At 46.8% G+C, this 14,532-nt stretch overlaps 1 protein-coding gene across 1 annotated transcript; it reads right to left on the reverse strand.

Moving 5' to 3' along the window:
* Positions 1-8,245: 8,245 nt before the first annotated feature.
* AWAT1 (acyl-CoA wax alcohol acyltransferase 1) lies at positions 8,246-13,780 on the reverse strand. The gene is made up of 7 exons (XM_036304373.1): positions 13,705-13,780; positions 12,674-12,781; positions 12,342-12,412; positions 11,282-11,486; positions 10,387-10,558; positions 8,621-8,820; positions 8,246-8,400 (listed from the first exon to the last, which is right to left on the reverse strand). The coding sequence occupies exons 1-7, from the start codon at positions 13,778-13,780 to the stop codon at positions 8,246-8,248; spliced, it is 987 nt and encodes a 328-aa protein (XP_036160266.1).
* Between the last annotated feature and the right edge of the window lie 752 nt (positions 13,781-14,532).

Below are 14,532 nucleotides of genomic sequence, written 5' to 3' on the forward strand. Positions count from 1 at the left end.
AATTAGGCCCCTAAAGTTTAGGGCCTAAACAAACGAGTTTTCTCTCTTGTGCTCTTGGTTCTCTTGGGACTTTTGTTGCAGGGGGCACACTCTCTTAGCTTCCCTGCATTCGTCTGGGCCATGTGGACCCCATACACAATGGTCTCATGCTGAACTGGACCTGGCTACAACATGGAATGGAAACTCTAGACACTGGCTCTGATTTTAGCTTTACTGGATCCCCAGCTGCACTTTTTCCAGGACTGGATTCAGAGAAATGGGACTTTAAAAACACAGAGATATAATTCCATGCAAATAAAAATCACTCATCTTCCCATGCGAGTCTCCGAAATTTTTTTCCTCAAATATCGTAAGGACTCCACCCCCAGCACTCTGTGGGGAAAAGGATATCCCACTTCCACTGATAACACTGATAGGTGCCAAAGTCAAATCAGCCACTTTCTCTTTATTACCAGCAGCCTTCTCTGCCATAATAAGGAGTTTGAACTTCATCCTGTATTTCCAAGACCAGCATTTCTAAGACTATATTTAGAGGAACCCTAAATGTTACATCAAATGGTAATATGTGTTATTTAAAGCAAGTGTGCCATTGTCAGATAAGTTTGGGAAATGCTAAATACTCCCTCTTATATAGTTACAGTGCCCATTAGTCTAGTAAAGACTCTCAAAATATTTCAGTAAATACATCTGTATAACTTGGTTTAATCCAGCATCTTCCTATAGTTTTTAACTACAGAGCCATTTTTCTGTGCAATGTTCATTAACATCTTTGGAATATAAGTATTATACCCAGAACATAATTTAGGATATGGTGGTAGAAGCATTGTAGGAGCAATGAAGGATTTTAAGCAGAGGACTAACAAGTCAGACTTAAGATTTAAGAATAGCATCCTGTTGGCAGTATGATGAATGGATTAATTACAGAGGACTTTACAAGAGGGAGTGGCAGTAATCTAGGAAAGTTGAGGTCTTTCAATAGGTGTGACAGTGGAGAAAAAGAGAAGAGGTTGTATTAATATTAAAGTGGTAAAACTGATAGAACTTTGTTTCAAATGTGAGGTTAGAAAGGGGGGAGTTTGTTCACCAGATACTGGGCATCTTGAAGTTAAAGAGCTTATTAGAGATTGGTAAGTTGGATATACTAGTTTTGAGGGAAATCTTCCTATCTAATAAAAGAGAAACATGGTAATTTGCGTACGACCGCTACCCTTCCCATTGGCTAATCAGGGCGATATGCAAATTAACTGCCAGCCAAGATGGCAGCCGGCAGCCAGGCAGCTTGAAACTAACATGAGGCTTGCTTGCTTCAGTGACGGAGGAAACCAACGTTCCCCACCTGCCTTACTGGCCTCTGAGCCTGCAGTTTGAAACATTGTAACAAATATAGAAACTAAACAAAACCCCAGAAACCTGCTTTCAGCAGGCCGGGATCTCAGAGCTGGAGTTATACATTGTTTCGATTATAGAACCCAAACAAACCAGATACCTGCTTTCAGCAGCAGAGGCCTCAGAGCTGGAGCTAGAGCTAAAGCTGGCCCAGAATAAAAAAAAAAGAAAAAAGGAACAGTTGGGAGCTTCAGTCACCCGCCAGCCTGAAAACAGCCCTCAGCCCCTCACCCAGACTGGCCAGGCACCCCAGTGGGGACCCCCACCCTGAAGGGTGTGTGACCAGCTGCAAAGAGCCATCATCCCCTCATCCAGGCTGGCCAGGCACCCCAGTGGGGACCCCCACCCTGAAGGGTGTGTGACCAGCTGCAAAGAGCCATCATCCCCTCACCCAGGCTATCCAGGCACCCCATTGGGGACCCCCACCCTGATCCAGGACACCCTTCAGGGCAAACCAGCCAGCCCCACCCATGCACCAGGCCTCTATCCTATATAGTAAAAGGGTAATATGCCTCCCAGCACCGGGATCAGCGGAGCCGCGAGGCCTCCCAAGCACCGGGATCAGCGGAGCTGAGAGGCCTCCCAGCACTGGGATCAGTGTGACAAGGTGATCAGCCCCCTGATCACCCTGCGGTTCTGTGTGTGACAGGGGGCTGGGCCACAACCTCCCTATCGGCCCTGCTCTCTTCATGACAGGGGAAGGCGCCCCAACCCCCTGATCAACCCTGCTCTGTGCCTGATACGGGGGAGCTTCCCAACCCCCTGATCGCCCTGCGGCTCTGTGTGTGACAAGCTGCGGTGCCCCAACTCCCCCCCCCCCCCACGGGCCCTGCTCTGTGTGTGACAGGGTAGAGAGCCATAACCTCCCCATCGGCCCTGCCCTGAGTGTGACAGTGGCGGCGCCCCAACCCCCTGATCGGCCCTGCTGTGTGGGTGATAGAGGGAGGTGACCCAACCCCCTGATCCGCCATGCTCTGTGTGTGACAGGGGGCAGTGCCCCAACTCCCCTATTGGCCCTACTCTGTGAGTGACGGGGGAGCTCCCCAACCCCCTGATGGGCCCTGCTCTGTGCGTGACAAGGGGGAGCTTCCCAACCCCCTGATCGACCCTGCTCTGTGCGTGACAGGGTAAGGAGCCCCAACCCCACTGATTGGCCCTGCTCTGTGCAAGACAGGGGGTGGCACCGCAACCTCCCCATCGACCCTGCCTTGAGTGTGACGGGGTGGTGCCCCAAGCCCCCAATCGGCCCTACCCTGAGTGTGACATCACAACCTCCCAATCCGCCCTGCTCTGTGCATGTCAGGGGGCGGCGCCCCCACCCCCAATCAGCCCTACCCTGAGCATGACTGAGGGTGGCATCACAACCTCCCAATCCGCCCTGCTCTGTGCATGACAGGGGGCGGCGCCCCAACTCCCCAATCAGCCCTGCTCTGAGCCCTACCAGGGGCTGCACCTAGGGATTGGGCCTGCCCTCTGCCACCCGGGAGCAGGCCTATGCCAGCAGGTCGTTATCTCCCGAGGGGTCCCAGACTGCGAGAGGGCACAGGCTGGGCTGAGGGACCCCCCTCCCCCCCGAGTGCACAAATTTTTGTGCACCGGGCCTCTAGTATATAATAAGAGAGGGATATGCTAATTAGCCCATATATGCTAATTAGTCATGACCAGTATGCAAATTGACCATCTCTCAAACACAGAAGATGGCCACCCCCATATGGACACAAGATGGCTGCCACTAGATGACCGGCAGGAGAGGGCAATTGGGGGTTACCAGGCTGGCAGGGGAGGGCCGTTGGGGGTGACCAGGCTGGCAGGGGAGGGCTGTTGAGGGGACCAGGCCTGCAGGGGGGCAGTTGGGGGCAATCGGGCCTGCAGGAGAGGGCTGTTGAGGGGACCAGGCCTGCAGGGGGGCAGTTGGGGGCAACCAGGCCTGCAGGGGAGGGCAGTCAGGAGCAACTGGGCCGGCAGGAGAGGGCAGTTGGGGGCGATCGGGCTGGCAGGGGAACAGTTAGGCATCGATCAGGCTGGTGGGGGAGTGGTTAGGAGGTGATCAGGCTGGCAGGCAGAAGTGGTTAGGGGCAATCAGGTAGGCAGGCAGGCAAGTGGTTGGGAGTCAGCAGTCCTGGATTGTGAGAAGGATGTCCAACTGCCCTGTGGGATCGGGCCTAAATGGGCAGTCGGACATCCCTTGAGGCGTCCCAGATTGGAGAGGGTGCAGGCTGGGCTGAGGGACACCCCCCCCCCAAGTGCATGAATTTCATGCACCGGGCCTCTAGTTACTTATAAGGGAAATCTGGGTTAGAAGTAGATATTTCAGACCTGAAACAGTGTAAAACTTAGAGAAGAGGGTGGGATCCCACCAAAATCTAATATTTAAGGCTTAAGGAAAGGAAAAAATGCTAATCTAAATTATCCAGCTTTATTGAGATATAATTGACATATAACATTGTGTAAGTTTAAGGTGCACAACCTTAAGATGATTTGGTATACAGACATATTGCAGAATGTTTACCCCAGTAAGGTTAGTTAACACAACCATCACCTCACATAATTACAATTTTTTTTGTGGTGAGACCATTTAAGATCTATTCTCTTAGTAATTTGCAAGTATATAGTACATTGTGGTTAATTATAATCACCATGCTGTATATTAGATACCCAGAAATTGTTAATCTTATGACTGGAAGTTTGTACTTTTTGACCACCATCTCCCATGTCCCCTATTCCTCAGCCCCTGGCAACTGCCATTTTATACTCTGTTTTTATGAGTTTGGCTTTTTATTTTTAGACTAGAGGCCCAATGCACGAAATTTGTGCACTGGGGGGTGGGGGGTCCCTCAGCCCAGCCTGTCCCCTCTCACAGTCCGGGAGCCCTCAGTGGATGTCCTACTGATGGCTTAGGCAGCAGAGGCTCGGAGGAGGTGTCGTGTGTGTGTGTGCGTGTGTCCACCGGTGGCTGCCTCCAGCCGTGCCACAGAGGCTCGGAACAGGTGCCCGGTGTTTGTGTGTGTGTGTGTGTGTGTGTGTGTGTCCACTGGGGGCCTGCCCCCAGCGGCATCGGAGGCTCAGAGCAGTTGCCTTGTGTGTGTGTGTGTGTGTGTGTGTGTGTGTGTGTGTGTGTCCCTGCTAGAGGCCTGCCCCCAGCTGCGTCGGAGGCTCGGAGCAGGCATCCCGTGTGTGTGTGTGTGTGTGTGTGTGTGTGTGTGTGTGTCCACTGGGGCCTGCCTCCAGCTGCACCACGTAGGCTCGGAGCAGTGCCCTGTGTATGTGTGTGTGTGTGTGTGTGTGTGTGTGTGTGTGTGTGTCCCCACTGGGGGCCTGCCACCAGCCATGTCAGAGGCTCAGAACAGGCACCCTATGTGTGTATGTGTGTGTGTGTGTGTTTCCACTGGGGGCCTTCCCCCAGCCACACCACGGAGGCTTGGAGCAGGCACCCCTCTCTGTTGATATCTCAGGTTCCTGGCCATGCCTGTGTATTGTTCTCTCCCTTGAGCTGCGGCCAGGGCGGTTGGAAGCCTGTGTCACCCCTGGTGACCCAGGCCCCTAGCCACTCCTTGAGTGGTGGCCAGGGCGGGCAGAAAGTTTGGCTTCCTCCATTGCTGGAGGCCACCCAAGCCTCCAGATCCGTGGCTGCCGCCATCTTTGTTGGGTTAATTTGCATACTCACCCTGATTGGCTGGTAGTGTAGTGGAGTGACATCAATTTGCATGTTTCTCTTTTATTAGTGTAGATTCTACATATAAGTGACATCATACAGCTTTTGTCTTTCTCTGATTATTTCACATCTTTTTTAACCATTCACCTTTCAAAGGACACTTAGGTTGTTTCTGTGTATTGGCTATTGTGACTAGTGCTACAATGAACAAACAGGTGCAGTAATCTCTTCAAGATAGTGACTTCATTTCCTTCAGATATGTGGGATTGCTGGATCATATGGTAGTTATATTTTTTCTCCTAAATATTATTTATTCAAAATTTTATTTATTTTATTGTTGAAAGTATTATATATGCCTCCCTTTTCCCTATTGGCCCCTTCTAGCACACCCTCATCAACTGCTCAGGCCTTCGCTACACTATTGTCTATGCCCATGCAATATGCATACTAATATATGCATACTAATATATGCATACAAGCTCTTTGATTGATCTCTTCCCACCCATACAACCACCCCACTGAGATTCAACAGTCTGTTCCATGCTTCTATGTCTCTGGATCTATTTTATTCCTAAGTTTATTTTATTTATTAGATTCCACATATAAGTGAGATCATGTGATACTTTCTCTGACTGGCTTATTTCACTTAACATAATATTCTCCAGGTTGCTCCATGCTGTCTCAAAGGATAAGATCTATATCTATATCTATATCTATATCTATATCTATATCTATATCTATATCTATATCTATATCTATATCTACATCTACATCTACATCTATATCTATATCTATATATATTTCAGAGAGGAAAGGAGAGGGAGAGAGAGATAGAGACATCAGTGATGAGAGAGAATCATTGATTGGCTGCCTCCTGCATGCTCCACACTGGGGATAGAACCTGCTGCCCAGGCATGTGCCCTGACCTGGAATTGAACCGTGACCTCCTGGTTCATAGGTTGACACTCAACCACTGAGCCTTGCAGGCTGGGCAAGAGATCCTTCTTTTTCACAGCTGCATAGTTTTCCATGTACCCTAGATTTTTTTTATCTACTTATCTACTGAGGAGCACTTGAGTTGTTTCCAGATCTTAGCCATTGTAAATTGTGCAGCTATAAACACAGGGGTGCATATATTCTTTCTGATTGGTGTTTCAGGTTTCTTAGGATATATTCCTAGAAATGGGATCAAATGGAAGTTCCATATTTAAGTTTTAAGGAATCTCCATACTGCTTTCCCTAGTGGCTATACCGATTTATAATTCCACCAACAGTTCACAAGGCTTTCCTTTTCTCCACATCCTCGCCAACACTTATCTTTTGTTGTTCTGATAACAGCCATTCTAACAAGTGTGAGGTGATATATCATTGTGGTTTTAATTTTCATTTCCCTAATTACTAGTGAAGTTGAGCATTTTTTAATGTACCTGTTAGTCATTTGTATGTCTTCTTTGGAAAAAATGTTTATTCAGGTCCTCTACCCCATTTTTAAATTGAATCATTTGGGGATTTTTTTGTTTGTTTGTTTTTGTTTTGCTATTGAGTTGTATGAATTTCTAAATGGTCTTTTAACTTTTGTTAAATTTTCTTTTCTTTTCTGTTTTTAAATGGGTCATTTGTTGATTGCCTTGAGAAAGAAGAGACATCTGTGGGAGTGGGAGGAGGTAGAAAAGGCTATAGGGGTGATAAATAGTGATGGAAGGAGACTTGACTTGGGGTGGTGAGCACACATACTATACAGATGATGCATTATAGAATTGTACATCTGAAACCTATATAATTTTATTAACCAATGTCACCCCAATAAATTCAATAAAAATAAAAATAGAAGCCCTAGCCGGCTTGGCTCAGTGGATAAAGCATCAGCCTGCGGATGGAAGGGTCCCAGGTTTGATTCTGGCCAAGGGCACATACATGCCTAAGTTGCTGGCTCGATCCCCAATGGGGGGCAAGCAGAAGGCAGCCGATCAATGATTCTCTCTCATCATTGATGTTTCTATCTCTCTCTCCTCCCTTTCTCTCTGAAATCAATAAAGAAATATATTAATAAATAAATAAATAAAAATAGAAGAGACATCTGTGTTTTTATTTACTCTTTTAAAATTCTCAGAATACAGCTTTAAGAAAAACTTAAGCATTTAAAATAAAGATATAAAGTGGATCTCCTGTAATAGACTCCTAGGAAGGTAGCAAATACCTTGGGATTATGGTGTTAGAACAAAATAAGGACAAAATGGCCTATATGAAATACCTCTGCTAACTGAAAAGAAACCCTAAGGTGCCTTTGATCTATCTAAATGTGTGCTTGTTAGCTCAGTGGTGTGGACATAAGGTAAGCCTTGGTATTTGGAGACAGCAGTTTACCTCACAAATGTACATGAATGTTTATAGCAGCATTATTCATTATAGTCAAACAGTGGAAACAACCCAAAAAGTCCATCAGCCAATGAATAGATACAAAAAATATGGTGTATATGTACAATGAAATATTATTCAGCCACAAAAAGAAATGAAGTACTGATACATGCTACAACAATGGTGAACCTGGAAAACATTATGATAAATGAAAGAAGCCAGACATAAAATACCACATATTCTATGATTCCATTATATGACATGTCCAGAATTGACAAATCCAGAGACAGAAAGTGGATTAGTGGTTGCCAGGGTATGGGTGAGATAGGGGAATGAGGAGTGATGGGTAATGTGAACTGGATTTCTTTTGGGGTGGCGGGGGAAGTCCTGAAAAATGCTCTAAAATCAGATAGTGGTAGTGGTTGCACAACTCTGTGAATATATTAAATACTGAATTTCATACTTTAAACCAGATTAAATTTATAGTATGCAAAATATATGTCAGTTTTAAAAATGCATGAAAACAACAACAATAGCAACTAGAGTGGTGTCTACTCAGGCTGCTTGGCAGTCACTTGAGCCTTCCAGGCCCTGACAGGTTGGGCTCAAAGAGGAAAGCCAGTAGGGAGCCCAACAGAGAGCATGCATGTCTGGGCCTGAGGGGCCTCAGGATGTCTCCATCTGAGTAATGACTGAGTGAAGCAACTCAGGGACAGCAATTACAAGGACTCTCTTCCAAGGAAGGAATTCCTGATGCCCTCCCTGACCACACATAGCCCTTCTTCATCTTTCTTTTCCCACTTTTGGGTAGTAGCAAATGAGTCTCCTCTTTGAGGCACTCAGCTTCTTCAGTCACAAGAAAAGCAGCTTTTGGGTCTTTGAGCAGCCCAACAGGGTCTTGTGCTGGTCAAACAGTTTGTGCAGGGCTTCCATATAGAGTGTGTGGTATTTGTCCACCATCTCCTGGCTCGGCTTCTCAATCTTAGGCACTGGCAGAGGCTCCCCGACTGCCAAGAGAAATGAGAAAGGAGAAAGGGCAAGTGTTAGAATCTTGTGTTCCATAAACCTCCTTCTTTCTACCTCCTGGGCCCGATTCTCTCACATCTCAAATTAACTCCCAGCTTCTCTCCCTCTACTGCCCTTTTCTTTGGTAGGGGTAGGGCGGTCAGGGCTCAGGTGGAAGTTGAGGAAGAGCTGAGGTGCCCTTGGGCTGAGACCAGCACTCACCCACGGTGGTGATAGGCAGTGGATATGGCAGGAGCCCAGCAGAGCCTCTGCTGAAGCCTCGTCCGTAGAAGACACAGCAATAAAAACCAAAGAGACGGCGGAAACAGCTCTGAAACTTATACATCCAGCTGTCCTTCTGGAACAGTACCTGCTCATACACCTCAGTTTCTCCAAAAGTAAAGGTAGGGACCAGATGAGCCCTGTAGGAAAACCATAATTTATTTCCCAGACACATTCTAGAGTGGAAACCACCCAGGAAAAATACTTGTTCATGGCCAGGCCCTCATCCATTATGAAATCCCTGTGGCATAAAGTATTTCTTCTTGTACTAAACACGGCTCCAACTTAGTGTCTCTTGTCCTGGAATTTTCAAGCCCAGTGAAAGTGCTATATCTGGGCCAGGATTACAAGGGCAAAATATGGGGGTGCAGGGAAGAAAGAGGAGTTTGGGCAAAGATCCCCAGAGACCCACACAGTGCAAAGAAAAGATTCCAGGAGGATTCAGGGAGGGGAATAGCTGACTGTTTCTACTAGTAGGATGCACAGAGATAACAATAATTTTGCACAGACGTGTCCATACAATATGCCTCTCACCCACAGGGACTATGCATAATGTATTCTGTCCTTGGGTCTTTGGATTTAGCACAGAGAAAAGTTGTTCCCTTCTCATAGGCCATGGGAATCCACCCTGACAGTGCCCCAGGTAGGGAATCAGGCTCCTTAAGTCTTCCTGTGAGAGAAGTGTAAAGAGAACACAATCTCTCTTATACAAATCTTTGTGAGTTACTAATAGTAATCTCTCAGCACTCTGACCTACATTACCTTACTGGGTCTTCATAGCAGAGACAGTGGAGGACACAGTGTGTGTGTGTGTTTGCGGGGGTGGGGGAGTATTTTCATTACCTTCCAGATACAGACGCTCAGGTTCAGAAGTGGGAAGGTCAGTCAGGTAATCAATGAATGGCGGGACCTGGACTAGGACCCCAGGACTCCTTCCTCTGAGCTCAGAACTCTCTCCCCCTACATTTGTTCCAAACTAATCAACAGACCACCCAGGCAAGGTCATTAGAAGAAACGCTTCCCTCTTTTCTGAGTCTGTAGTAGGACAATTGTCCCTGTGTTCAGTGCATCTGCCTGCTGACCTGGTAGGACACCCCACATCTCCAGCTCCTTATCTCCTCTCTTTTCCCCTATGTCAGTGTGACTAATGTGTATCCATCATTTACTGTGTGCCAGGCACATGGTCAGTGTTTTATGAACATGAATTCATTCAAACCCCACAATAATCCAATGAAGTAGATACAATTATTAGTAGCTATGTTATAAAGATGAAAACATGAAAGCTCGGAATAGTTGAGTAAGCTGTTTCAGAGTGCAGGGTAAGTCATGGAGCCAGGATTTTAAATCAGGCCCCTGACTCCAGACCCTGGTGCATACTGACCATACTGTACTACCTCTTGCACTTAAGGAAAAATGTAGATATTGATGTTGAGAGAGATAATGTAGGAGTCCTCTATATACCATGGCAGCTCTAGCCAATTCCTCTCATAATGAATCTGGGTTTGTAGTTTGGCTTGCTGGGAAAAGGTCTAGTTAGCTCAGAAGGAGTATCTGACCTGAACCTTTTTGAAATTCTGTGACCATCTCCCCTACTTACTAGTAAGTTCAATGAGAGCAAGAGTCATGTCTCATTTATCTTGGCATTGCTTACCAGAGCATGCTGCTCAGAGAAGGCCACCCACCCTTGCCCTGGGAGGAACACCTACCCATGCTGGAGGGCAGTGCGCACAAACCCTTTGCGTTTCTGGAGGATGAGAGTGGTGGCGTTGGGCACACTTTGCAGGGCCTCACCCACCCCTCCCACTACAATGCCCACAAGGTTGCCAGTGCCGTGGCTCAGCAGGTAGTCGATGGCTGGCTGACTCACGGAGCACACACCTGAAAGAATCAAGGAGCACAGACAGGAGCAAAATGATCAGGAGAGGAAAAAAGGCTGAGAGAGAATACCCTCTGCTCTACTCCTCACTGGCTTGTTTGTGTGCCCTTTTATCCCATGTGTCCCAGGAGGAGAGGTAATGAGATGGGACAAAGGGTGTGGAGAAGAGAAGGCTGTGGGCAAACACAACACATTTCACTTTGAGGCAATATCTCCACTTTTGTAGGAGGCACTGGGTCAAAACTATAGCAGAAAGGTTTTCAGTGAGACAACCAGGACTTTCTGAATTCCATTATAATTCTACTCTTTTGCTTTATCACCATTAATTTCAACAGCGATTATTTATTGAGCACATATTCTGTGGCAGACACTATATTGAACACTTGACTTGTATTGTCTCATTTAGTCAACACACCACATCTGAGATCAGACAATCAGCAGCAGCACCACTTTACATATGAGGAAACTGAGACCAATAGAGATTCAGTAGATTGCCCTCCAAGCATGTCAACCTTGCAGCCTCAAGGCTTGTGGCCCGCAGGCCATGAGTTTGACATGCTTGTGAGACCACAGTTTAGCTCCAGAACATATGCTTTTAACTACTATGCTATAATGACCGGGGGGGGGGGGGGTGAGAGGGTTTGAGAGGCAGGATATGGGAGGCTTAAAAAGGTGCATCTCCAAGAGGAGAAATGGGTTAGAAGATCTAGTATGGTCAGAAGCACCTTTGGCCATGAGGTAGTCCCTAATCAAGGGGATCTTGAAGAACCAGGATAGCGTGGCCAAGTGGGGAGTAATGCCTGGGAAGATCTTCGAGAAGCCTGTGGCCTCAGTGCAGAAGTTGCAGAAGGCGCCAAAGGTCAAGAGGCCATGGGGATGAACCCCCATGAGGTAGTTGTGCTCAGGTGACAGGTCTTTAGTCTTCAGGATCTGCAGTCATGGAGAGAAATTACAGAGGTGGTGGAATGAGATCACATGGGGAAGCAAAGGTGGAGACACTTCAGGGATCAGGTCACTCTCTAAACCAGACCTTTTCAACACATAGGCCATGAGTGGGATTCAGGGGCTGAGGTATTGGTCTTCTCAGTTCCTGAGAAACCAGGCAGAGTCTGGGCAGCTGAACTGCTGGGTCTCTTGCCTATGGCTACAAGGAGTCTCAACCATTTACGTCAGTGCACTTCGTGGATGGTATCATTTTCTATGAGTGCTCTTAAGTGAAAAAGATCAGCAAACTCACCTCTAAAAATCAGGAAAGTGTTTGTTGTCTGTTCCAAAGTGTGCTCAGAGGATCAGTGTAGCAGTATATTTCTAGACCCCCTTCCTGGTATTTTCTCCCCAACCCCATTTCAGTGCCCACCTAAGTAACTTTTATTGAGTGCCTTTCCTTATCCATCATTTGACTACTTGTATACCTTGTACTAAACCATAAATATACAATCTGTCCTCCCCATTAGATATGAGCACCTTGATGGCAGAGGATGGTATTCTACTCACTTCTCTGTACCCCAAACCTGTGGCACAAAGTAGGCTTTCAATCAATGTTTGTTAAACTGAACTGAACTGCATTTCCATTTCTGCCTGTCATCTGGTAGACCATGCCAAGGGCATCCAAAGTGTCCTAGCAGAGTAATGAACACTTGGCAGCAATGTTGGATCATAAAGTATGTCTAGCTTGCACTGAGATATGTGTGGGATGCTCATTTCCCCTATGGACAACCCTAGTCATTTGACATAAATGCCTAGTATTTGGGGAACTGTGAAGGGTGCTAAGGAAGAGACACTTACCGTGATGGGGAAATAGTCCCTGATCTGGGTCCAGACATACCAGTTCCTTACCCAGGTGGATCGCCTGCCACCTGAGACAGAAATATCAGTAGGGATAGTGTCTGTGTGTGTCAATCCAACCATTCCCAGGCCTTTCCTAGCAGCATAAAGGGACCATGGCTTTACTAGAGAGCTGGCAAAGAAAAAGACCCCAGGATGGTCCTGGCTGGCCCAGTTCCTGTAGCTCTGAGAATTGTGATGAAAGGCCTTTGGTATGGTGAGGGGGACTCCCTAGTTACAGGTTAAGATGGAACATTCTTAGGTCCTGTTCTTTCTAGGCCCACGAGTCTTACCTTGTTCTGGGGTCTTCCAGTCCAGGAAAAGCCAGGCAAAGTAAAGGGCTGGTAGTAGCCACAAGGATGTAAACAGCAGGTAAATGAACAATGGCTGCACGATCCAAACTGATGAGAGAGCAAGACCAAATTTGTGCTGCCAGAGGAACTTGACCATGTCCAGCCCTATTAAGAAACTACACAAGCTTCTGGTCCTGGCCTTCTGCACAATTCAGCTCCTTTCCATCCACTATCCATGTCTACTTTTCCTTCAAATATTTCCTCTATCATCTAGCACACACCAGTTCTATTTCTTTGCTTACCTGTCACCACTGTCTACCTGCCTCCCTGCCAATCCACCATCCCTCTACTCCTGCTTCCTGCCTGCCATCAGCTTTTACCCGGCTCCCATTTGCCCAGCATCTTATTTCTCTTGTCTCCCTCCCTATCCATTATCCTTGAACCCTGTTAAACCACTAGCCCATCCTCCTTTGCCCATATACTGTCCATATCTCCCCACACCCCACCCAAACAACATCTGTGTCCCATCCACCATTCTTGTCCTCTCGCCCTTCACCATTAATTCCATTATCTCTATTCTCTACAGCACCCCCCACCCCCCATATTCCCTCCCAGAAGGGAAAACTGGTTCAAACACAGGCTATATACTTTTCTAAGTCTGTAATGCTAATGCTTCCTCTCTCCCACTCCCCATGCTTCCTTATGATCATGAACTTATCATGCCTATTCCCTGGACCTCCTTTCCCTTCTCCAGATAGCAAGAGTTAGCAAGTGGTTGAAAGGAGCTAGAGCTACTCATATCCACCATGACCCTGTTCTACCCCCTGCCTGTCTTTACTTCCCCTGGGGTTCTATCTTTTCCTTCTCCAGGGCACTCATGAAACTCGAGACTCCTTGCCTTTACTCTGCAGTACCATCTGAGATGATGAAAGGCCAGAGGTGAGACTTTTTATGAACTTAAAAATCACCCCAGATCTCGCCCTGGCCCCTGACTCTGGCTTCTTGCCATGCATTCTTAGATTAGTACTCACATAAGGCAAGGTAGCTCAAGGGCCAATGCAGAAGTATGAGACTCTGGAAATGCTTAGGCTGCTTAAAACAAGGCATGATACCCAGGAGCCTGACAGAGGCGAAGATCCCAGAACAGTGTTCCAAACAAAGGTGCCACCAGCCTCTGGAAGCTCACTCAGTAGTGACTATGAGGCTTTTTACCTGCTCTCTTCCCGTCTTGTGCTGTCCCACACCTACCACCCGCTTCAGGGGCAGGCTCTGGAGTACTAAGGACTGCCCTATCAGATCTGAGCCCTGGCCTCTGCACATTTGCCCTTTGACTCTTTCTTCTGTGCTTATTGGGAAATCAGGATCGAGAAAGTTGAGGACTGCAATCTAGTCCTACTGACCCAGAAATCCAGAGAAGAAAAACACCTCTCACAGGCCACTTGGAGAGTACAGGGTTTGTGACCTCTGGGAGATGGCTGGTGGGAGGGGAGCTCTGGAGGTTTGTGGGGGTGGGGAGCACCTGGGATTAGGTCTCTGTTGTAACTGACTGTTGACCTGAGGCAGCCTGGTTTGGGGCTGTCCCCTCTTTTAACTTTCTATTATAAAAATTTCCAAACACACACAAAACTAGAGAAAGAAAGAAATTTTCATCTTTGTGTTCATCTTCATACTATTAATATTTTGCCATACTTGTTTCATTTATCTCCTTACTTCCTTTTTTTCTTGGAGTGTTTTTAAGAAATTCTAAGGCATGTCATTTCATTCCTAAATACTTCACTATGCATCAACAAAAATATGGATTTTTCTTCCATAATAACAATGCCACTATCAGCCTTAACAAATTTACTAATTTTGTAATA

Source organism: Myotis myotis, unplaced genomic scaffold (genome assembly GCF_014108235.1).
Source record: "Myotis myotis isolate mMyoMyo1 unplaced genomic scaffold, mMyoMyo1.p scaffold_m19_p_4, whole genome shotgun sequence".
Classification (NCBI taxonomy): domain Eukaryota; kingdom Metazoa; phylum Chordata; class Mammalia; order Chiroptera; family Vespertilionidae; genus Myotis; species Myotis myotis.